Here is a 24,108-nt window from a genome sequence, read left to right as displayed (position 1 = left end):
ATTTTTTTTTCTTTCACGTTTTTTGTTGTTGGTGTGTTTAAAATGATGTTTAAACATCCATATTTATAGAAAAATTCGAATCTGGTAGTTGTAATTTTGCTATGAATTTACGACGAAAATTAATTAGGTGGGCAAAAAAAACGTGTAACACCTATAAAGTTGGTGGATTCAAAAATTTCCTCGCTAAATACACGTAAACTATTCCCTCGTAAATACCACGCAAAGTTTACGTCGTATTTACGAGGAAATTGTTTTTCCTCGTAAAATACTCGTAAAGTTACATCCACTTTACGACGAAACAGTTTTGTCGTTACGTTACGAGGAAATAACGATGACTTTAGTTTTTTACGTAAATTCGTCGTAAACTCGACGCAAATTTACGAGGATTGTTTTTCCTCGTTAATTTTCGTCGTTAAGCATGTGTTTTCTTGTAGTGAAAGGGTAATTAATAAGACATAAGGTTTTGTAATTTGGAATCCAAAATTTATTTTATTCATTTTTTCCCCACATATATAGTGTTATACATAAAATCGAATATACAAAGGTGATGAATAAAATCTAATAGAGTTAGTGATTATCAATCCTATTTTTTTAATGTTGGTAGAGAAGACAGTGTTAGTGTATGTGGCAAAAGTATCGAAGGCTATAAGCATGCAATGAAATGCCCCTTTTGCATGCAGTTGATTGATACGCTCCAGCGTGTGTATTTCAAGAAGAGGAAACATGAGAAGAGTAAACCGTTGGAAGTGTTGGATTTGAATCAAAGGAGGGGAGAGTTGGAAGGAACAGAGTGTGAAGAGACTCGGAGAGAAGTGGTGGGTTTAGAGCAACTTGAGAGTAGCAAAGCCGAGGACTGAATCATAGGCTTTACTAGAAGATATTTTACGATCTTGTTGCATTTCATTTTCTTTATGCTGATATTTGTTTTATGAATAGTCATTATGAGACCTTCAGCTACGTTTGTTATGAGAGCTTAGTAGAAACTCAGTACTTGCTATTGGTGATAAGAGATTGTTGTTTATAGCAATTGATCGATTCATTCTCAGGATTCTATTCATTGATTGTGTGTTGAGGTGTTGTTAAGAGAGTTCGTAGTTTCAATCTTATCATTGATCACAATCTCTTCGCGCTACTTCATTTTGTGCCAGTGATCATCACTACTGGCCCTATGATCCTTTCCTAGCCTCTTAGCTACTTCATCACATGCAAGTCAAGTCAATACAAGATCAACGTATAATCATAATACACTTCAGTAACGAATAATGAATAATACTTAGAAATTTCAAAGTCTATAACTTGAAGAAAAAACTTGAGTGTTGACCCTTGAGGGTTGTTATTGCTTTTTAATCAATAATTGAAATCTGCTAGTAATATTGATGAACTAACTACACAGTGGTAGTAAAGTGGTAAGTTTTTGAGGCTAGGAGTGTATATTCATGTCAGTTCTGAATTCAATTCTCTTAGAAAATTAAATTATTTTTGTTTGGCTAGTCTGGATTTGGATTTTCAGGTGGTTAATGTAGATCCTAAAATCTACACTAAGTATTTAATAGTGATCAGAAGTTTAATCTAGGGAAGATAAATGATGTAGGCAACGATATCTTTAGAACACAACGATATAATCAGATTTCAGTAGGCGAAAATGGACTTTATTGATGAATAAGATCGAATACAATGAGTTAAAGAAGATCGAATGTTACAAACAAGATCGTTAAGAGAAAGGATCTAAAGCTGGAAGAAAACAAGGTCGAAGTATGGGTGTAGCTCTCTCTAGGGTTTTCAACGTGTCCTCCTTCTTCTGCATCGATCCCCTTTTGTAGCGGATCGAGTCCGGGATCCCCGCAACCGTTCTGCGACCTTCGGGCCTTAGATCTCTCTTTAACAGCTCGTGACGGGCCTCCTGCTTGTCGTACACCGTTCGGCCCAGACTGACGCTGGCCCATTTAACTTATTGACCAATATTGGGTCTAACAGTTAACATGTTAGACTATAACAAATGATTGATCTATTTTATTGGCATTAATCTGAAAGATATTTCAAATTCAGATCATACAATGTGGTATTCAATCTCCTACGTAGTACTAAACACATTCTTTCCAGAGTCAAATGGATCGGACGATAGAATATATATAAAAAAAATATCGATGAACTTATAATAATCATAATCCATTTTTAAGTAACAACTTATTATATCCACATTTAATAATAAAATAAATATTGCTATTTAATAACGGGAATACTGCTAAGTTTACTATTTAATAACAGCTTATTATATCCACATTTAATAACGAAATACTGCTAAGTTTACTAATTTGGAGGCTGGGAAACTAGTGAGAGTAATGCAGGAAAGCGACAGAGAGGACAAGGTGAGGAAGAGGCTGCCGAAGGACATGAAGCAACTCACCCAGAGCAGAGAGGCGTGGTGGGCTCAGAACCACCTCTGCCACCATGAGAACACTCAGCTGGAACTGTCGAGGTCTAGGTTGTGACTCGACAGTTTGACGCCTTAAGGAGATAGATAATAAATATCTCCCGGACATCATATGCCTTTCATAAACAAGGCAACCAGATGATTATGTTAGGGATGTTGGAGCTCAAATTGGCAATGTGTACTCAGTTTTAGTTTCTCCGGTTGGAATAGAAGGTGGTTTGGTTATCTTTTTTAAGCATCATGGTCAGCTTTCTGTTATTAGTAATTCTGCAAATCTCATTGATTGTAAAGTTTCTTGCAATGAAAATCAGTTCTACTTGTCTTTTTTTTACGGTCATCCAAATCAAGCGTATCGGTATCGCACTTGGGAGAAACTGATGAGACTTAGTATAAACAGAAGGCGTGAACCTTAGTTTGCACTGGGGGATTTCAATGAGATTTACAGTAAACAGGAAAAGATAGGGGGTAGGATACATCCTGAAGCTTATTTTCATGAATTCAGAACGATGATGAGGGTCTGTGAATTCATCGACCTCCAGTCTTTGGGAGATCGTTTCTCGTGGGCAGGCAAAAGAGGAAATCACCTTGTTAGATGTTGCCTGGATCGTACTTTGGCGAATAGTAGTTGGTTTGATCTTTACCATGTTTCTCACACAGAGTATTTTGAGATAGGTGAATCAAATCATCGTCCGATGGTCACGTTTATGTCAGTAGAAAGAGAAATACCTCGAAGATACTTCAAATATGATAATCGTATGTTAAATAAAGATGGCTTCCAAGACTCAGTGAGAAGAGGATGGAGAGGAATGGGACAAGCTCAACTAGTAAGGGAACCGTTGACACAAAGGATTAGAAGATGTAGACAACATATCTCTCAATGGAAAAGACTCAACAGAAACAATGCAGAGGAGAGGATTGGGATCTTAAGGAGTAAGTTGAACAAAGCTTTTATTTTTGATGACTACTCAACAGAGGATAAGAATGCTATCATGGATGATCTTAATCAGGCTTATTTAGAGGAGGAGATATTTTGGAAACAGGAGAGCCGAATAATGTGGTTGCGGTCAGGAGACAGAAATACAATATATTTCCATGCGGTTACTAAGGCTAGACGAGTCAGGAATACAATAAGTTCTATCCAAGATGACCAGGGAGTCTTACGTAAAGGTCATAAAGAAGTTTCAGATGTTGCTTCAGCATATTTTCAGAATTTATATGCATCTGAAGAAATAAACTTGGAGCTCTACACAGAGGTTTTCTCAGGTTTTACACAAAGGGTTACTCAGGAAATGAATGATGATTTAGTAAGGCCGATCACTGAAGAAGAAATTCAAGCTGCTCTGTTTGATATGGGACCACACCGTGCTCCTGGTCCAGATGGGTTCTCAGGAGTGTTTTATCAGAAGTTTTGGGTATATTGTAAAGCTGATATAATGGAAGAAATAGAAAGGTTCTTCAACTCTGGTGAATTGGATCAACAACACAATCACACAAATCTTTGTCTCATCCCAAAGATCTATCCTCCAACGGGTATGAAAGATTTTCGTCCCATTGCATTATGCAATGTTTCTTATAAGATTATTTCAAAAATCGTAGTCAACCGGTTGAAGATCCATCTACCAAATATTGTCTCAGAGAACCAAAATGCGTTGATTTCAGACAATATAATGGTGGCTCATGAAATCTTCCACAGTCTTAAAGCTAGGAAGAGACAAGCTAACTCATACATGGCAGTTAAAACAGATATTACGAAAGCATATGACCGTCTTGAATGGAGATTTCTTCAAGAAACGATGCAGTATATGGTTTTTAGAGAGAAATGGATACGATGGATCATGACCTGCATTACTACAGTCACGTATTCAGTTTTGATAAATGGAGCTCCGAAAGGTTTCATTACACCGAAAAGAGGATTAAGACAAGGAGATACCCTATCTTTTTATCTTTTTATACTCTGTGATGAAGTCTTGTCTCATCTGTGCACTAAAGCAATGAGTGATCGATCCCTCCTTGGAGTAAAAATTGCAGTTCAGGCTCCTGCAGTTAATCACTTGCTCTTTGCAGATGATTCTATGTTCTTCTCTCTAGCCAATCTAAAAGCAGCCAAGAAGTTAAAAGATATCTTCTCCAAATATGAATCAGTCTCGGGTCAGGCAATCAACCTCAGTAAGTCTACAATTACATTTGGAATTAAGGTTTGTGATGAAGTCAAAACAAGAATGAGACATGTATTAGGTGTACATAACGAAGGAGGAATTGTCAAGTATTTAGGATTTTCAGAGCAATTTGGAGCAAAAAAGAGTGAGATGTTTGCATAGATTGTTGATAAGGTTAAGAAAGTTGTACAAGAATGGAAGCAGAAACATCTTACACATGGAGGGAAAGAGGTTCTTCTCGAATCTATTGCTCTGGTTATGCCTATCTTTTCTATGAACATTTTCCGTCTACCGAAGGAAGTTTGTAAAGAAATCAATACTATCTTGGCTCGATTCTGGTGGGGTTCAGAGGAGTCAAAAGGACTACATTGGTATGCCTGGAAAAGGGTATGCATCCCAAAGAGAGAAGGGGGACTTGGGTTTAGAGATCTTGAAATGTTCAACCAGGCGCTATTAGGAAAGCAAGTATGGAGAATAATGCAAAATCCAAATTGCTTGATGGCTAGATTTTTGAGAGCACGTTACTTTCCGGATGGTGATATTTTAAATGCTACCCTTAAGAAGAAATCTTCATATGCTTGGAAATCAATTCTACATGGTAAGGAATGGATAGTCAAAGGAATGGGATACATTATTGGCAATGGAGAGTCTACAAAGATGTGGACAGATTCCTGGGTAAGTATACACCTACCAAGACCTCCAAGACCACGGGGAGAAGTCAATCTCAATACAAAGGTTAGTGATTATTTCACAGATAACAGAAGGGGATGAAACTTGGATAAACTGAGAGAAGATATTCTAGAAGAGGATATTGAGAAGATATTGGCACTAAAGATTAGCTCTATGTCGAAGCAGGATCTTATGGGTTGGCACTACAATGACAATGGTCTCTATTCTGTAAAATCAGGCTACTGGCTAGCAACTCATCTCCCTGACAATAACTACATCACACCAACTTATGGAACAGTGGTTCTGAAAAAATATGGATTTTTTGTGGAGAAAATCATCAAAGAGTATTGCTACCGGGAATAATTTGAGACGTAGACATGTCACTAGAGATGTAATATGTAAGAGATGCTGGTTGGAAGAAGAAACGAAGGAACGTCTCTTTTTTAATTGTCTGTATGTTAAGAAGATTTGGAGGGCTTCAGGAATAAACAATATTGTTTTAGACAGTACAACGATAACTTATGAAGAGAAGTTAGAAGCATGTTTACAAGTATCTAATGTAGCATCTCTGAGTCATTACCAAGATCTTCCCATTTAGGTTCTCTAGAGAATTTGGAAGAGCAGAAACATGTTATTATTCCAGCATCGACATTTTCATTGGAAGAATGTTTTGATTAATGCCAGAAGTGATGCAAGGGAATGGCGAAATGTATAGATACAAGAAGACAACTTACTGGATGGTCTAGTGTCATATGTAAACAAAGATGGAGAGCACCACCAGATCAGTGGTTGAAATGCAATGTAGATGCATCATTTATCAATATGAGGTAACCGGCTACAGCAGGATGGGTCGTTCGGGATGAAAATGGAGTATATAAAGGAGCAGTACAAGCTCAAGGTAATAATGTATACTCTCTAAATCCTTTGGAGAGTGAGCTTCAGGCTATTCTTATGGCAATACAATTCTGTTGGACAAATGGATACTGAAAGATCATCATAGAATCGGATTGCAAAAAAGCTATCGACATATTAAATGATGAGGTACTTCACTTTGATTCTTTCAACTGGAAAAGAGAAATACGGTGGTGGGCAGAGAAGATACATGACAATACTTTTCAATGGATAAAAAGGGAAGCTAACAAAGTGGCAAATACCTTAGCTCAATCACGTTTACCTTCTATGTCTACTTATTGTTTTCATAACTATGTTCCTGTACTGATAACAAATCTTCTTCATGAAGATTATGTACAAGCTCGTCATTATTAACAAAGTTGATGATGTTAGAAAAAAAAATAGTGAAATTGCATCCCATATACACAATTTTTTCCATAATTAATTTAATACCCTAAATTTCACACCATGGTATCTTTGTTCATAGACACACAACTTGTATGTGTATTTACCTAATTTTCAACTTCTTTGTGGTTTTTTAGCTAATTGACTCAATATATATATATATATATATATATATATATACTAGTATAGACCCCCCATGCTTCACATGGGAATATTTTTTTAAAAACAAATATAATATAACTAAATAGTTATAAATATAAATAGACAGTTTTCAAAGTATAAATAGATAATTGCACACACACAAAAAAGAGAAATATAATGATTTTCAAAATTTCATATTTTTCCAACCATTCTATAAAATTATATATATCGAAAAAGACTTCAAAAGTTTACCTTAGAAATATATAAATCGTTGATGAATTTGATTGTGTACCTACCTATTATTTCTGGCAGTCAGAAGGATGCAGTAGATTGGAAAATGATTTCTTTATTATTGTGTATTGATATATATATATATATATATATATATATATATATATATATATATATATTTTTCATTACATCAGAAAGTAGACTAAAAGCATTATTCAACATACTATGCGAGCAATTTGATACCTTTTCTCTATAGTTTCAATGTTTCATATTAAAAATGAAAACTGGTTCATGTACGGTTGTATGGGTGAGATGAACATGAAACGTTAAAGATGGCAAAATCAGTGCTACCATGGGATGATGAGAGACAAAATTAATAGTATATATTAACAGCTACATTTTTATATTGATTTTTAATGCACAATGTTTTTATTTCAAATGTTTGATATATATATATATATATATATATATATATATATATATATATATATATCAAACATTTGAAATAAAAACATTGTGCATTAAAAATCAATATAAAAATGTAGCTGTTAATATATACTATTAATTTTGTCTCTCATCATCCCATGGTAGCACTGATTTTGCCATCTTTAACGTTTCATGTTCATCTCACCCATACAACCGTACATGAACCAGTTTTCATTTTTAATATGAAACATTGAAACTATAGAGAAAAGGTATCAAATTGCTCGCATAGTATGTTGAATAATGCTTTTAGTCTACTTTCTGATGTAAAACCCGTAGAAAAATAATTCAATGATATGATCCTTTCGTAGTAATGAAAATGTGTTTACCTTTTTCAAAAGCTCTTCTTCCATGCCTGCATTTGTTGTTCAATTGTCTGCATTTTCTTTATTTCTCTTTTGATCTATTTTTGATTTACCATTCTTGTTTGCGTATGTTTTGCCTTTTTTTTTTCTTTCTTTCTCTTTTATGTGCAAATAGATATGAACTTAAATTTATAGCACTGTGAGTTAAAATATACAATTGAAAAAAAAAGTTTCAGATATCGTGAGATGATGTTGGGAGTAGTGGGAGAAATATTAGACTTTTTTAAAATAAAAAATACATAAAAATCAATCAGTTAACAAACGAAATTGCTTTGGTTTTTAATTTGTTTTCATTTGAAATTTTTCTTTAAATTGTAGAATAGGTGTCATGTGTCAAAATTTTGTTGGATAGGTGATTTGTGCTTTAGTATACAACGGATGTTCACGTGTGCTTACACGTAAGAGGAGAGAAAGACGCAGGCAGTGCCAGCAAGCCCACAGCTTACCACAACTCCCCTGTCGAGCTAAGCAAGAACGCGGTCTCTCTGTACTGCTCTTGTTGGGCCTTTCTTCTAAATGAAAAAGGGCTGAAAAAAGAAAACTATCAATTTATTACACTTTTGGTACATAAGTTTCTTCAGATTCTCACTTGTGTCGCATACTTTCTTTTAAGCCAACTTAGTGTTTGTGCTGCTGTTGACAAAAAAAAAAAAAAAAAACAACCCAAAAAAGCAAAAGCGCGTTTAAAGTTTTGATCTTTTCTTCCTCAAATTCGGTTCTTAACCTTTGTTCTGAGCTTCTTCCTGGTGGAATAATTAGAGATATTCTGTAAATTTGTAATGTCGTTTTGAGTAAAATCATGAGCAAGCCCGACCCGGATCCGAAACCGCCTTCAGGATCTTCCACCGAGAAGGATCCGGTAGCCGATCACGTCACCGAGGAGCTAAGTGATGATCTCAGGAATGTGGGTTTGTCGGATGAAGCTACGGAAGAGCTGAGCGTGCCGATTAATGTCTCTGAAGGTGATGGAGAAACGGATCAGAAGGCGGAGGATGAGGATGAGGAGGAAGGAAGAGAGCGTGTGGAGAAGAGAATGATGGTTTATCCCGTGAGACCTGATGCAGAGGATTGCTCCTTTTATATCAGAACAGGGAGTTGCAAATACGGATCGAGTTGCAAGTTTAATCACCCTGTCCGAAGGAAGCTCCAAGTACTCTTCTTCTTCTTCTTCTTCTTCTACCCTATGATCTTTGTGATGTGTAGTTTAGTTTTTGTGACATGATTTTGAGATTCTTGGTTGCGGTTTCCTATTGATCTTAGGGTAGATATTTTGGATTAAAAGATTATACTTTTGTTTATTATTAAGGAAAGATAAACTCTTTCTGAGTAAATATAAGTGTCTTGTGCATGTCTGTGTATCAGTCTCTGTTAATACGTTAATCTACTTCATTATTGGTGGACCAAAGGAGAAAGCTTGATTTGGATAATCATGTTCTGGTTACTCGAGTGGAAACAATTTACGTTTTGTTCTCTTGTTCCGGTTAGGGAGTATTTAGAACGAAGAAGTGCTTTAGGCCTATGTTAATTGTAATGAAAATTTAGCCCTTTATATTATATCTCCGTTTGCTATTCTAATGTTTCGTTGATTGGAAGATTGGTAGGGAGAAAGTAAAGGAAAAGGAAAGGGAAGAGAATGTGGAGAATCCGAGGCTCATGGAGTGCAAGGTTAGCATAATGTCTTGTTATGCTCACGGTTCTTTTAAACATTCTACACTTGTATGCTGATAGGGATATTAGGGTCATGGTATTGCCTAAGACTGCGATTACAAAAGCTTTCTCAGTAGGAATAAACTTTGTATTTGCCAGACAATGGACACTGAAGTTCTCTGTCGTGAATGTTCTTTTGTTCATTAATGGCAGATCAAAGATTAAATTGGTTTCTTCTGTCATACTTGATTCAGTCAAATATCTTCTTATGTTGTTATGCACACAGTTCTTTAAAAAACGTCCTACATTTTTATGCTGATAGGGACGTAGGGTCATGTTATTACAAAACCTTTCTCGGTAGGACTAACTATATATTTGCCAGAAAATGGGCATTGAAGTTTTCTGGTGTGGTTGTTCTCTTGTTCATTGATGATTTAGTTACTTGGTTTGTAAAAGATGGATGTTTAGTGTTTACCTTTTTCATATCTGATGATTGCCATCCTCTTTGTTCATATCTTTTTCTCTGATTTTCTGTACACTGTTTACCTTTTCATTATCTCTTTTTGTATTGTATGTGTATGTATGTTCTCTCCTTATATTCCTCTTTTCTTTTGAAACTATGCCTACTGATGTCATACCTATGCGCCTCATTTACGACGATTGCAGTACTACTTCAGGACTGGAGGGTGCAAATATGGAGAGACTTGTAGATTCAGCCACACTAAAGAACACACTCCTCTGCCCTCACGGCCAGAGCTTAACTTCCTCGGTCTTCCTATCAGACCGGTAATTACATCAAATTGATTTAAGACATTTTCTAGCATTCTGTCTACAAAACCTGTAATAGTGTAACCCAATTGACAGGGAGAGAAAGAATGTCCTTTCTACATGCGAAATGGTTCCTGCAAGTTTGGAGGTGACTGCAAATTTAATCATCCGGATCCTACTGCTGTTGGAGGAGTTGATTCTCCTTTGTTCCGTGGTAACAATGGTGGATCATTTGCCCCAAAGGATGCACCACAAGCAAGTTCAACTTCTTGGTCCTCACCGAGACACATGAATGGGACTGGTACTGCTCCTTTTATTCCAGTCATGTACTCACAGAATCGTGGAGTTTCACCTCAAACTCCAGAGTGGAGTGGATATCAGGTATCCATATTCTGCATGACTTGTTTTGATGTACTATATGAAACTATACTTTAGTACTTTGCTTTTAATAGATTTTCATTCTTATCTGTGTAGGCGCCTTCTGCCTATCCACCAGAAAGGAATATACTTCCTCCTTCTACATACTCGGCTAACAATTCATTGGCAGAAACTAGTTCATTCTCACAACTCCAATCTACTGAGGAGTTTCCAGAACGTCCGGATCAGCCAGAGTGCAGTTATTATGTTAAAACTGGGGACTGTAAGTTCAAATATAAATGCAAATACCATCATCCCAAAAACAGATTGCCGAAGCAATCTCCATCCTCTTTCAATGACAAGGGCTTACCCCTAAGACCTGTGAGTGTGTTTCTCTTCCTTTCTGTTCCTTTGTATTCCGTTGCTCCTTTCTAATAAGCTAAAAAGATTGTATTCCATGACAAACTCTGTGATTCACATCTTAATCCATTTTGATACTCTCAGGAGCAGAGCATGTGCACACACTACAGCCGCTACGGCATCTGCAAATTTGGTCCAGCTTGTAGATTCGATCATTCTATACCGCCTACATTCTCGTCCACCAGCTCCCAAACCGTAGAAACTCCTCAACTCGGAGGCAACGGAAATGAAAACGACGGCTGGAATTGAAACCACGTGTTCAGAAGCCTCCGTAAGGGATAGTTTCTGGTTTTTTTTTTATCGTAGGCTTTTTAAGTTCTTAGGATCAAAACGATGTTTCTGGTTTTGGAGTTTATAAAGAAAACATTTAGGTAAATTATAGTCTCCAAACTATATATCTATCTGGCAAATTAGTCTTGTTTTTCGTGAATTTCGCTAAATAAGTTTTTGTTCTCTGGCTTTAACTGTAACTAAGGTTCAGTCTAATGGAAGCTTGACTTCTTTCCTGCTTTGTTCTTCCATTGGTTGCTCTCTGAAATTATTTTCCTGGATTTCTTTCTGCCTGGTTTAATTTACTCATATCTGAATCTTAATAGAATTGCTAGAAACCTGAACCAGACAATGACAGTAGCATGCACATAGATACATGTTCCTGCTGTGATTGTTTGGTGCAGTTTTCCCCACATGTCATGTGATTTTTTCAGGTGTCAGCATCTTTGTTAAAGCTCACGACGACATTGGATGTTAATTTTGTTTGAAGGCTTTTCAGCAACCCATATTATTTAGTCTTGTGTTTCATATGTATGAACAATAGGATTATGTCTGGAAAGGACAGTCTCAAAATCTCATGAAAAAAACAAGTTCTTAGGGGCGGGAGTCAGGAGGCAAATGTATTCTCTTATATCCATTGTGGGAACAAAAAGAAGAAGCAGAAAGTATAGTGAACAAATATAATATCAGCAGAAGACAAAAGAAGAAGCAAGCTGAGATGTATGAGCGAGTAAGATATGGTTTGTGAACTCCGAAGACCATCTTATTTCACTTTGTTTGAGATCTCCCTGCTAACTTCTTCAGCTCCATAATCCTCAAAAGCAAAGCCATTTCTTCTGCTCAAGAACATAAATCATCAGGTAAAGCAAATTTGGAGAAAGAAGTAAGAAGTTGAATGTGATTAGAAGAAAAAGTAAAACTACCTTAGCTTTTGGGTTTTGAGAATCTTGGTGGTTGTTTTGATCGGTGTTCTGAGGTGAAACCAGAGTACTAGGGCCTGCGCTGCCAGATGCTTTCTTGGTCTTCTTCTCGTCGCTAGCTTTGCTGAAAATGACAGTGAATCCTTCGGCGGATGCAGGGTTGTTCACATCCCATTCACCAAACTTTGGCAGTGGCTTCCCCTGCACCAAAACAGAGTTTATAAAAACTAGACATGAGGAAAAGCTTTAAGACTTTTGTTTGTTCTTACCGTCGCCATTGTTGAGATGAAAAGCAAGAGGAAAGAGAGATGAAGATCTAGAGAGAGACGTGGGAGGAGAAGGAAGAGAAAGGAAGTTGTAATATACAGGCAAGAGAAGAAACATGATTTAGAGGGAAGCACGTCGTCGTTGACAAAACACATCATTAGCCAAATCAACCTCTCACCTCTTCTCATTCCCCGCATGTTTCACCAACCCAAGTACCTAACGAAAATTAATAGAAAACAAATAACAAAAAGTTGTGGAGACCAAGAAGGTTTGTGTAATAAGTAAACTAGTAACGTGATTAGTGGGAGGTGAATCTAGCAATGCCGCTCGTTTTTGACTTTTCAAACTGAAGATTTAAAGTTGGTTCGTGGGAGGTATACATTGTTCTCGACGATAAAAAAAAAAGAAGAAGTGGAGCAGCTTGGCAGATTATTCAACATGTTAACTGCAGACAAGTTGAAGAAGACGATGTTGGGAACTTCCTCCTGGAAAATTTGAGATTCCATATACTGACCGGTCCTAGAGGTAAACAGAAATGAGAGACCCCGGTTCAGTGATGTGGACAATCTCAATCATGCATCTTCCACTACGTAAGGCCACCATTGCTCAGTGCAGAGAAAAAGTGAATCTATTCAACTCATTTCATTACATGACAAGTGTGATTAAAGATGCCAGAAAGATCAACAAGTCCACGTACACGCCGCCATAAATGGCACTTACATTGCCGCCAAAACAAAAACAAAAACAAAAACAAAACAAAGGACCAAAGCCCATTCGCACTCAGTAACAAGGAAAAAGAATTGAATTTGTCTTCTCAAGGATCACTCCCTTAGCCATTTAGCTAGAGCTGAATCCCACCCGCACAGCTCGCCTTCTTTGAACCACAGAGCTGTGAAACAAACAACCACCACCAGAGTCAAAATGTCAGCAACCGAGAACTAATAGTGTGAAGCAAACTCAGGAATACGGATATTTGGTTAAAAACTAAGTAAATGAATAAGCAATGTAAATAGTATTATTCATGATTTATTCCAACCAATCTAAAGACATAATATGAAACTGAGCCAAACAAAACAATCTGTGTTGCCAAAGTATGATCTACTCTAGTTATGTGAGCCTTGCTTGCATTTCTAGACCAAAATTTCAGTTTTCTCACTAAACGGTCGCTGTCTTAGTGAATAACATGGATGAATGATTTAAGAAAACAAGAAATTCTCACCAATCTCACGCTTTCCGTTTTCAGGACTGTCACTACCATGCACGATGTTCCTGAAAATCGCATCACGTAAACATCAAACAATGAGAATCATCTAATACAATCACCAATTTTTGTTAAAGGTAACAAAAAAGAGTCTCTAACCTTCCGGTTTGTACAGCAAGATCTCCTCTAATGGTACCAGGTTCAGCTTGAAGAGGATCAGTTTTCCCTATCAGCTTCCTGGCTGAAGCAACCACACCAACACCTTCCCAAGCCTTTTACAAGAATTGAAACATCACAAGCAATCAACTTCAATAAATCTGATTACAAGTAAAAATCAGGATAAAGAGTATAATGATGAGTCGTACCATACACACAACTGGGCCAGAAGTGATGTACTCAATCAGGCTAGGAAAGAAAGACTTAGCACTAAGATCCTTATAATGTTCCTGCCAATTGATTAACACACAAAAATGAGATGAAAAGTGCAATAAGTTTAAGTAATATAAGTCATGATCAAGCTTCAAATTCTAAATATTCACCAATGATTGTGAGAAAGATCTTAAACATGTAGTGAAACTAGTGATGTTATGAGTGAGAGTACCTGAGCCAATTCTTTTGGGCATTGGAACATCTTAAGTCCAATCAGTTTAAACCCCTTCTTCTCAAAACGAGAGATGATTTCTCCAACCTAAGTTACATGAAAGGAAACAATAAAGAACTTGAAGCCAAGATAGCAAACCACATTCAAAGCTCAGAACTTTACCTCAAATACCAGATAATATAGTTCAAAATAAAGAACTTACAAGGCCTCGTTGGATGCCGTCTGGTTTGACCATAATGTAAGTCTCCTCAACTTGCTCCTGATAATATAAAACAGAAGCCTAAGTAATGAACAAAAAAAAGTAACGAGGCATATCACTGGAGGGGAAACGCTAACCATAGAAGCGACAAGGTGAGGGAGGAAGATTCCCGAATCGGCGGAGCTGGAAGCGCAAAGACGGCGGCGGCGTGTCGGAGAAACACGAGAGAAGAGCCGGAACTGAGGACGAAATGCAGACAGCTCAGAGCGTAAGTTAACGGTGGTTGGACAAGAGTTTGAATTGCAAGTTGCCGACTTTACTCTCGGCGACGGCGAGGCGACACAGAGAGTCCATTGACCAACCACAGCCATACCAACCATTGTGTGTGTGTGTTCTGTCCCACTGTCCAATTTCCTTAGCTTTTCATATCGAATCAGAACAAGTAAAATGACATATTTACCCTCTATCCATCCAGAAATCGGTTGGGTCTAACAGATCAATTGGAAAGTATCGGGGTCAAAAAGTTTTACAGCAAATTACAAAAAGAGTCTCGTTTACAATATCTATCCTGTACAGGTTTTTTTTTCTTCTAAAGAGTTTAAAATTTGGTGCATTTCAACTTCACTGCTTTTATACCAAACTCAAATTTTCGACAACATCTTTCTTTTAGCAAAATTGTTATATTTTTTCTTTGGTCTTCAACAATCCGCAGTCATCGTCAACACTCAACAGTCAGGTTGAGAAATAAGAGCTCATCCTCTTGTCTTCTCCAATGTCTCTGGCTCTCCTCCACTTCCTTTGCTTTGCTTTGCTTTTACACAATGTTTTAAAAACCGGACCGGATACCGACTCGGCGTATCCACTGGATGACTGGTCGGACCGGTTCAACCGGTCGAACCGGGTTTTCTATTTATTATATATATAATAATAATAACATATATATATATATAGTGTAATGAGTATTGACTAATATCTAGAAGCAGTTCTTTTACAAAAAAAAATATATATATATCTAGAAGCAGTATCAAAAATAAATGAACTAGTTAAAATGTCAATTATCTCCAAGTTAAGTTATGTTATCTTCTCAACATACCGAACGTTGAGAAAAAATATGTCTAAATCTGGTTCATTCACTGAACCATTCTTCTCCATTAACTAGTTAAAATAAAAGGTAGACAAGAGCAAAAAAATAATACATTATTACTGTTTTATCAAATTTTGTGGTTAAAGAAAATCAACGAATTAAACAATACTTACGTTTCTTACAATTGTGCAGTCACAAATCTTGTGGCAATGCAAGATTCAGATGATGAGATTGAGGATAAGAGAGACGAAGAAAAGACAAGACAAAGATAAAACGTTTGCGTTTCTTTTTCTTTTGAGAAACTATTAACAAACTACGGCTATTAACTATCAATCAAAGATTAGTTTATAAGAAAACCCTAATCAAATTTTAAATTGTATCAGAACCGGGTTTTAGTGTTGACCCGGGTCACCGGTTTTTCCGGTTTTGAACCGAGTTTGCCGGTTTTTATCCAATCCGAGTTTTGAACCGAACCGGACTCGGCTTACTTAACGAGTCACGGTCGAACCGGTCCGACCGGCCGGTCCGGTTTTCAAAACCTTGTTACACCATTACACGCCACATCATATTTCGTGCATTGAATAACCCAAAAGAAAGACATCTCAATCGATTTCTTCTTCCGCAATTTGAGATTGTTGCTCTCCCTTATGGACAGCTTCAGTTTCTTGCTCTCCCTTTTTCCAGAACTTCAGTTTCTTGTCCCATGTCGCCAATTTCATTTTCTTGCTCTCCCATGTCGACAACATCTTCAGTTTCTTTCTCTCTCTTGTGGACAAGTTCAGTTTCTTTCTACCTTCACCATGTCGACATCGACAACTTCAGCTTCTTCCTCTACTATGTCCCCAACTTGAGTTTCTTCATCCATAACCTCAGCTTTTTCATCTGCCTTGTCCTCAACTCCATTTTCTTGCTCTGGCATATTCTCCAATTGTTCTTTTCCTTCATTTTGGTTGATGAGTTTTTCATCTTCTTGGTTCCAATTATCTTGTGCCTGCTCGCTTACCACTTCTTCTCTCCCTTCACTTCCATTAACGAGACCCTCTTCTCCGTGGGGATTAACTGGCACATTCTCTATTTGTTCTTCTCCTTCCTTTTCATCTTCTTGGTTCTCATTCTCTTGTCCCTTCTCGCTTACCGGTTTTTCATTTCCGCTATCAACTTGGTCCTCTTTCTCTGCGACGTGAGGACTAAGCGTGAGTCTTTCTTTTCTATCAAAGGGCTGCTCATCTACTTCTCCTTGGCTGAAGTGTGGCTCATCTTCTTCATCCTCATCCATTTTCATGTAGAGACCTAGCTGTTCTAATGGGTTACTATTTCCTTCCATCTTAAAACTACCCAACATATTGGGGCTCATCTCTTTCATGAAAGTCGGCAACTGATCAGCCTCGGCACCTGTAGCTCTAAGCATCTCCAGGTCTTCCATAAACCGCCTACCCTCGTTTATCTCCACAGTCTTTTCCATCTGAAGCCGTCCAGAAAAGTCAATTTGCATGTTTTGCACATCATTATATGACTTTAGAAAATCAAAATCTTGAAAAGTCATTTATACCTTTTGTAAAGCTTGTCGTGCAGCTTCTCTCTCTTGCTCTCTTTCCCTCCTTGCTTTTTCTGCAGCTTCTGCTTCGGCTTTTCTCCTAGCCTCTTCAGCAGCTTTGGCCTCGGCTTGTAACCGTGCGTTTTCTAATCAGAAGGAAATCCGAAATCGCAAGGATTAACAATAAGAAATTTAGTTAGGAATTATGAAGTGCATGAGCACACTCGATGCACTACAAACCAACCTTCCCTAAGCCGTCTTTCAAACTTCTCTCTTTCTATCCTCAGTTTTTCAGGATCTCCGTTTTCACCCTGAGAATTGAATTGACGGGTCAAAAACTGTGATTAAACCGTTCCCGACATTCAGAGGAGCTTTTACGTCATAAGCAGGCACTTAAAAACTCAACCTTAGTTAGGGTCTTCTCTCGGGCTTTCATTATGGTATCAGCAAAACGATTCTTCAACAGAGCAGCACGTTGACGCTTTCCTGGGGAATCTTGCCTCACAGGTGGAGCCGTCTCCTCTATGATAGCCATGTAAAATCATGATCTGAAAACAAACAGGTATTACCATCATTATCCTTAGCTTTCATTTCTTACCCGCTGGAAGGGCATGTACTGCATCCATGGTCGTTGACTTTCCCTCAACATCAAGCTCAACTTGACCCAACTTGTTTAAAGATTCTACATAGGAGAAATAATGAGTTTCGGGAAGACTTCCATCCGAGCACTCGAACTTGCATACATCAAATGAAAAGAGACTAACCGTTTATAACATTCTTTTCACCATTGTTATCATCCTCCTTTTTCTTCATACCAACTCCTCGTTCCTTTTTTTCCTAAATTAAAGACTACACTTTATTCTACTGTACCATTTTTAATTTTATGATTGTAAGACTCCACAAAAGAAGTCAACCCACTGTCAGATACCTCTGTACACGTAGGGTTTGAAACTTTAATGGAATCTGTTTCACTCCCAGAGGAACTACAAGAATCAGAATCTGAAAGATAATCATACAAAGAATCAGTAAACCTCTTCCAATGAGGAAAATTCCAAATTTTACAATTCACCAAATCACAAGTAAGAAATAACTCCTTCATCAGCTACTAAACCACAAAAACTACTTACAATTTCCTCTATAGCAATGTGTATAACCACACTTAGTAGAGCAGCGAAAAACCAAAGACTTCTCAGTTTTGCGTTGAGACCCATAAGACAATTACAACAGTTCTAATAATCACCAAAAATAGAAAAGAAGACAGGTAGCACGCTCAAATTACAAAACCTGGCTCAGTAGTCAAATACTTATTTCAAGAAGAAAGCAATAAATTTTACTTTATTCCAATCTTAACTAATCATACATACTGTAAAAGCTAATGTACAATTTCATAGAAAAAAATGATTATTCTAACGAAATAGAAGAAGGCTCGCATAAACACGAACCACTAGATGAAGAGCCTGATTCACTACTGGAGCTACTCGAACTGTTTCTACATGCAGCATCTTTTTCTATCTTAAATGGGGGATGGCTAGAAACAGGGGGGTCATTCCCACCAACTATGTCAACATCCTCGTCAATCAGCAAATCACCTGTAATAGGAATACATCAGGACTACTAAAACAAATCATTTTCAACATCAAACCAAATAGAAAAAACTTACATTTACTAGGCTGCAGAGGGGAATTACTAAATCCAGAGTCATGAACTATCTGTTAAACCAAAAGTCAAACGTCAACATTTCCTGGCGCACACAAACAACCACTAAAAAACTCATCAGAGAGATTCTGTACCTCCATCGCACAAGGTTCACTCTTTTCCAGGGATTTCTTTTTCTCCCTTAGATGCTCATCCAGGAGTTTCCGAACCATGAACAAGGTTTCATCAGAAAGCGTATCTATTTCTATCTCAATCTCAACTTCCCCAGATTGGTCATCACTGCCACTTTGCTCTCTCAAGAGATCAACAATGTTCTGTGGGAACTCTTCTCCTAACGCCTCCAAATCTTGGCTTAGTTTTTTCTTCTCACCATCTGTCATAACCAACTTCCCAGGCTCCACCCTCAGCTTCCCCTCGTTCACTGCAGCTGTAATCTTTCTTGGCGGGGCTACATTACACGGGACTTCAAACTCCAGAGAAGCAGAGCTGGTTAGGGACATGACCGGTGGTTCCACCACAGGTAATTTCCTCTCTATAATTTTCCATCTCGACTCAAAATATGCGCTGAGATCTCGAGCCATCTTATGGTATTGATTTCCTGGCGGGTTGTAAGCCATGGAATTTGAGAATGTAAGACGCACGTCTGCTGCGAACTCCAAAGGACTAGAGTATTCACCTGCACGCAGTCTGCTACGTATCGTCCCAAGATCCATAGGATGCTTAACCACAGTAAAATAGTCTGGAATATTCAGCAGAACAGGATCAACTGGATTGCGAAATGCAACCCCCAACTTATGTGACCATACACGATCAAGCAACGTCTGACACTCCTTCATCAACGAAGCAACTCTAGAGCTTGCCGGGACTTCTAATCTCGCAGGCACAGAGTGCCGAGATGGGCCTTTCTTACTCCCCTTGTGATCAATGCGCACAGGAGGACGCTTGTTCTTACTCCCATCACTACAACTACGAAGATCGCTGAATGGAGACAACAAAACAGTGGCTGAACTGATACATGCAATCCTCTTAAGAAGGTCTCTGACCTGTTCAAGCTCCAACCTCAACTTGTGAACTAAATGCTCTCTCTCAGAGCTTGACATATTTGACAAAGACGAAACCTTTTTAGGAACACCATATCTATCTTCATTCAAACTATAACGACTCCTCTTCCTTACATGAGCTTCCTCTATCTCACTATCGGTGGTGTCGACAGATTGAATATAACCAGGAACAAAGCCCAATGAGTTCCTACTAGAATGCTTCTGTGCTTTACCCATCATGTAGTAGCTAATGAACTAAAAGAGTCTAGCTACTTAGCATTACTGCCCCTGCTTCAAAAACCTTGCAGGTATATGCTTCCATCAACGAAGTTGCAGTCACCAATCAAACGCTCCTCTTGTTCTCCCTCGAATCCGGAGAAGGTTCACCAAATCAATCCGATGATGAATTACACGAAAGCTCCTTCCTTCCTCGCGGCAAATTGGGCGAAAACCCAAAATCGAAACCCTAGAAAAGCCCTATACTGGTTAAAATCGATCCAGAGTTTCAAGGTATCGGTTCCAACGGAAACGAAAGAGGAGAGAGAAGGAACCAGTAGAGAAACCAGAGAAGAGAGAGAGAGAGTTACGCGGATAACGAACCAGTTTGCTTCTCTACTTATAGATCCGAGAGGATGATCAACCCGCCGTCTTTATTCGAATCTAAGCCGTCAACTGCAACCAACACAAAATCTAAGCGGCTGGAAATATTCGTTCGTTACGTACCGTCAAGATTAGATCCAACGGCTGTTAAGGATACTACGAGTATACGAAAGCTCCTTCCTTAATAGTTCTCTTAATTTATTTGAGAAAAATATTACGCGCGTCAGCATAGTTAGATCCATTAGCCGAATGTCACGTGTCCATATAGTGAGTGTAGTAGACGAGGCTACCAACCGACATTGCCTCCACTATCTTGACTATTAAAACCACCTAACGCGACTCGTAAATCGCGTTTGAAAGACACGTGCCTGTCGGATAAGCTGTTTAGGTCAGGCTCTTAGCCTTGGGTTTCTATCAAAAAAATAATTAAAAAATCAAAAGATTCCATTGTTTTTTAAAAAAACGGGTCTTACTGGGTCGTATATAATAGCATCTTTATCCTAAGAGCATGATTATTGAAAGATTCTTATGAAGAAATTTTTAGCGGAATATAAGAAAACATCTATTAACTTTTAACTAAAAAACTAAGAATCGTCTCTCAAAACTCTTATTTAAGAGTTCGTTCTTAGCTTTTTTAGTTAAAAGTTAAAAGTTAAGAGAAAAGTTCTTATATTCCGCTAAGAACTCCACCTTAAGAACCCTCCAATAATCATGTTATAACAACCCATAATAGATCTCTTAATTATATTATACTAGTCATATCTATCAAATTAGATCATGTTTAATTTAGTGGTGAAAACTGAAAGAGAAAAATAGACATTTACAAAAATAAATGTTTTTAAGTACTTCGTGATTTGATATCTCATTTTATTAGTTTCCAAATCACAAATACCTAAACCAACAAAATGATTTTTCCGAATATTTACAAACCGTACCGCATCACAGTTATAATAACAAAAATCTCTACATACCTACATATTTATATGTTTTTGTTACTATTCGGACTGCATCGCTGTTGTTCTATATGTTGTCATTTGGACGCTCTAACTTGACCAATATTTTTACTGTGTGTTGAGACTTTGGTTTTTGTTTGCTATTTACAATGAAAAAAAGAGAACATTTTTCTTCACCAAAAAATTGTTTTCAATATATTTTCTCTACATATAGAGCTATTTGGTTTTTACATTTTTACATTTATAATGGATTCGATGATGATAAATTCAATTTGAAGACATTAATCAGATAAAAAATAGAAATACAACTATTGAGATAATTTCTACACCTTTTTTCCTTAAGAAAAATAGATGATGATCTAAATCTATGGAATTATTATAGCTTCTAATCTAGAGATAGAGAAAGATGGGGGTTGTATGTGATACCTAATATTTTTTATCATTTTAGTGCTTTGAATTGTATTTAAGAGTCATTTGTATGCATTAAGGGTTAGAATCACGATTTAAAAAATTTGAGACCAATTCAAGAAAAAAAATGTATAATTAGAAAGTGTTGGACCAAATTGTAGTACTCTAAAAGAAAAATGACTTAAAATGTAAAAAGAAAACACAAAAGAGGACACGTGTCGCAAAAGCTCACTGCCACTTGTCATGAGAAGAGGTAAAAATCTACTTTATATATAAAGATTAGTATTTAAGGAGTTAATTTTGGTAAGAAACTTAGCTAAGAACCTTGATACTTTTTCTCTTCCATTGCAAGTTTCTTATTTTAGGGTTCTTAAAAAATTTTAACATTTTTTTATTAAAATTAAAATATTTTTATTACATAAAACATAATGAAAGATAACATTTTAAACATATACTTTTAAATAAAAACTTGAAACCAAAGAGTAGTAAAATAAACGAGAATTATTTGAAAGAAGCATCCGAGCTTAGTTGTTGTCTTCATAACGTCCAAATTTTCCTATATATGTTCAACCAAATCATCTTTCAGTTGTTGATGCATTTGTCTATCACAAATTCTTGTTCGAACATCCATCATATTTGCGATATTTGTAGGGATATCTGTAGAATACGTGAGATCGACATGTGAACTTCCGTTGTCTTCTCCTTGTTGGAACTCTGAAACATCAAATTGAGTGTATTCATCTCGTTCGTCTTCTACTATCATATTATGAAGTATGATACATGCTCTCATAATTTTCCCAATTTTGATTTTATCCCAAAACAGCGCCGGATTTTTAACAATGGCAAAGCGAGCTTGCAAGACTCCAAAAGCACGCTCGACATCTTTTCGGACAGTTTCCTGACGTTGAGCAAATAAAACTGCTTTCGGTCCTTGTGGTATAGGAATAGATTGGATAAAAGTTGCCCATTTCAGATAAATACCATCGGTGAGATAATAAGCCATATGATACTCACGTTCATTGACAAAGTAAGTGACATTCGGAGCTTGACCGTTTATTATGTCATCAAAAACGGGAGAACGGTCAAGAACATTGATATCATTTAATGTATCTGGAGGTCCAAAAAACGCATGCCATATCCAGAGATCGTATGAAGCGACCGCTTCTAAAACGATTGTTGGTTTATCCGAACCACGAGAATATTTCCCTTTCCAAGCGGTGGGACAATTCTTTCACTCCCAATGCATACAATCGATGCTTCCTATCATCCCGGAAAATCCATGATGCTCTCCAACATAAAGTAAACGTAGAAGATCAGCCGGTGTTAACGTAGAAGATCAGCCGGTGTTGGTCTTCTTAAGTACTCCTCGCCGAACAAATATATTATGCTTTCCACTAAATTTTCTACACATAACCGAGTTGGTGTTTTACCGAGCCGGAGGTATTCGTCGACCGTATCACCCACACAACTATATGCCAAGACACGAATGGCTGTAGTACACTTTTGAAGGGGAGAGAGACTAATCCTTCCTAGACCATCTTTCTTTTCCCGAAAGTATTGAACGTCGTTGGAGAGTCGATCAACATTGTGCATAGGCAGCCTAAAGAAAAGGGTCCAGCCGAAACATTAAAAAAAAAAAACAAACTCTCTCCCGAGGAGTAAATCTTCATAACAGACGAACAAACTGATAACCGCTTAAGCGATGCCCACATGAGCATGCCCCGGCTTCTCGAACAAATGTACTGGCACTCGCACCCCACGTTGGATATGTCCTGATCAGACACGTATTCACGGGAATCGACTGTATTGCGACTCGAACCAATATGGCCGAGACAATGACTCTGACTCATCCTATAATTTACTAAGTAACATCTGGCCAGCCGAACGCTTAGAAATTTCATTAGGATCGACTTGGAACTGTCAGCTTCAAGAACTCATGATTAATGATAAAACTCAAGTGGCGAATGATCGCGAGTCGAGTAGAACGACCGAGACAAAGTCATGACGAGCTTAACACAACAACGACCCGACACCTCGGTAACGTTTGTACTAAAGAACAATATCACTTCAAATCTTGATTAATCTTGCATTTGATAGACGGGTACAATATCGAGACAACAGACTCGTCGAAAAACGATATTTAAAATTACAATCAAAGTAGATATACCTAAGTCCAAGACAAAAGTTGGCGACTTACTGGAAATGCAATAGAATTAACGAGTCAACATGATTCAAAGTTAAGGAATCGAAAGTTCAAAAGAAAAGACAACAAAATAAGAGCCTCACAGGGCCAAAGTCTCAAACAACATAATACCTTCAAGAGTGGAGTCTCTACGGGAGCGTGCCCATTCAAAGAAGATCTTCATCAGAACCCAAACCAAGTGATCAGTCTTGAACTTGCATTCGTAAGG

The 24,108-nt window shown here is 37.4% G+C and overlaps 4 protein-coding genes across 8 annotated transcripts; 1 reads left to right on the top strand and 3 right to left on the bottom strand.

Moving 5' to 3' along the window:
* The first annotated feature begins 8,419 nt into the window (after positions 1-8,419).
* Positions 8,420-11,471, top strand: LOC106334661 (zinc finger CCCH domain-containing protein 67). The gene is made up of 6 exons (XM_013772981.1): positions 8,420-8,922; positions 9,366-9,437; positions 10,086-10,205; positions 10,284-10,568; positions 10,662-10,925; positions 11,049-11,471. The coding sequence occupies exons 1-6, from the start codon at positions 8,572-8,574 to the stop codon at positions 11,211-11,213; spliced, it is 1,257 nt and encodes a 418-aa protein (XP_013628435.1). The 5' UTR covers positions 8,420-8,571; the 3' UTR covers positions 11,214-11,471.
* A 375-nt stretch (positions 11,472-11,846) lies between these two features.
* On the bottom strand, positions 11,847-12,787 carry LOC106334663. Its single transcript, XM_013772983.1, has 3 exons — positions 12,424-12,787; positions 12,158-12,355; positions 11,847-12,070 (listed from the first exon to the last, which is right to left on the bottom strand). Exons 1-3 carry the CDS (start codon positions 12,616-12,618, stop codon positions 12,050-12,052), a joined length of 414 nt encoding a protein of 137 aa, XP_013628437.1. The 5' UTR covers positions 12,619-12,787; the 3' UTR covers positions 11,847-12,049.
* Positions 12,788-13,035: 248 nt separating this feature from the next.
* Positions 13,036-14,834, bottom strand: LOC106334662 (nucleoside diphosphate kinase II, chloroplastic-like). The gene is made up of 7 exons (XM_013772982.1): positions 14,560-14,834; positions 14,426-14,482; positions 14,224-14,310; positions 13,988-14,068; positions 13,782-13,894; positions 13,641-13,690; positions 13,036-13,310 (listed from the first exon to the last, which is right to left on the bottom strand). Exons 1-7 carry the CDS (start codon positions 14,800-14,802, stop codon positions 13,243-13,245), a joined length of 699 nt encoding a protein of 232 aa, XP_013628436.1. The 5' UTR covers positions 14,803-14,834; the 3' UTR covers positions 13,036-13,242.
* Positions 14,835-15,835: 1,001 nt separating this feature from the next.
* Positions 15,836-20,411, bottom strand: LOC106334660 (transcription factor GTE10-like). Of its 5 annotated transcripts, none has more exons than XM_013772978.1 (11): positions 20,337-20,411; positions 18,831-20,202; positions 18,701-18,749; positions 18,483-18,629; positions 17,969-18,039; positions 17,805-17,877; positions 17,639-17,722; positions 17,447-17,562; positions 17,285-17,351; positions 17,056-17,186; positions 15,836-16,968 (listed from the first exon to the last, which is right to left on the bottom strand). In XM_013772978.1, exons 2-11 carry the CDS (start codon positions 19,974-19,976, stop codon positions 16,285-16,287), a joined length of 2,568 nt encoding a protein of 855 aa, XP_013628432.1. In that variant the 5' UTR covers positions 19,977-20,202; positions 20,337-20,411; the 3' UTR covers positions 15,836-16,284. The 5 variants fall into 5 exon arrangements, 4 of the variants coding, with proteins under 4 accessions (XP_013628432.1, XP_013628433.1, XP_013628431.1 ...); XM_013772979.1 differs by having other exon boundaries at positions 20,324-20,401; XM_013772977.1 differs by lacking the exon at positions 20,337-20,411 and having other exon boundaries at positions 18,831-20,316.
* Between the last annotated feature and the right edge of the window lie 3,697 nt (positions 20,412-24,108).

Source organism: Brassica oleracea, chromosome C3 (genome assembly GCF_000695525.1).
Source record: "Brassica oleracea var. oleracea cultivar TO1000 chromosome C3, BOL, whole genome shotgun sequence".
In the NCBI taxonomy this organism is placed as follows: domain Eukaryota; kingdom Viridiplantae; phylum Streptophyta; class Magnoliopsida; order Brassicales; family Brassicaceae; genus Brassica; species Brassica oleracea.
The sequence above is the reverse complement of the archived record's forward strand: the minus strand, read 5'-3'. Positions and strand labels throughout refer to the sequence as shown.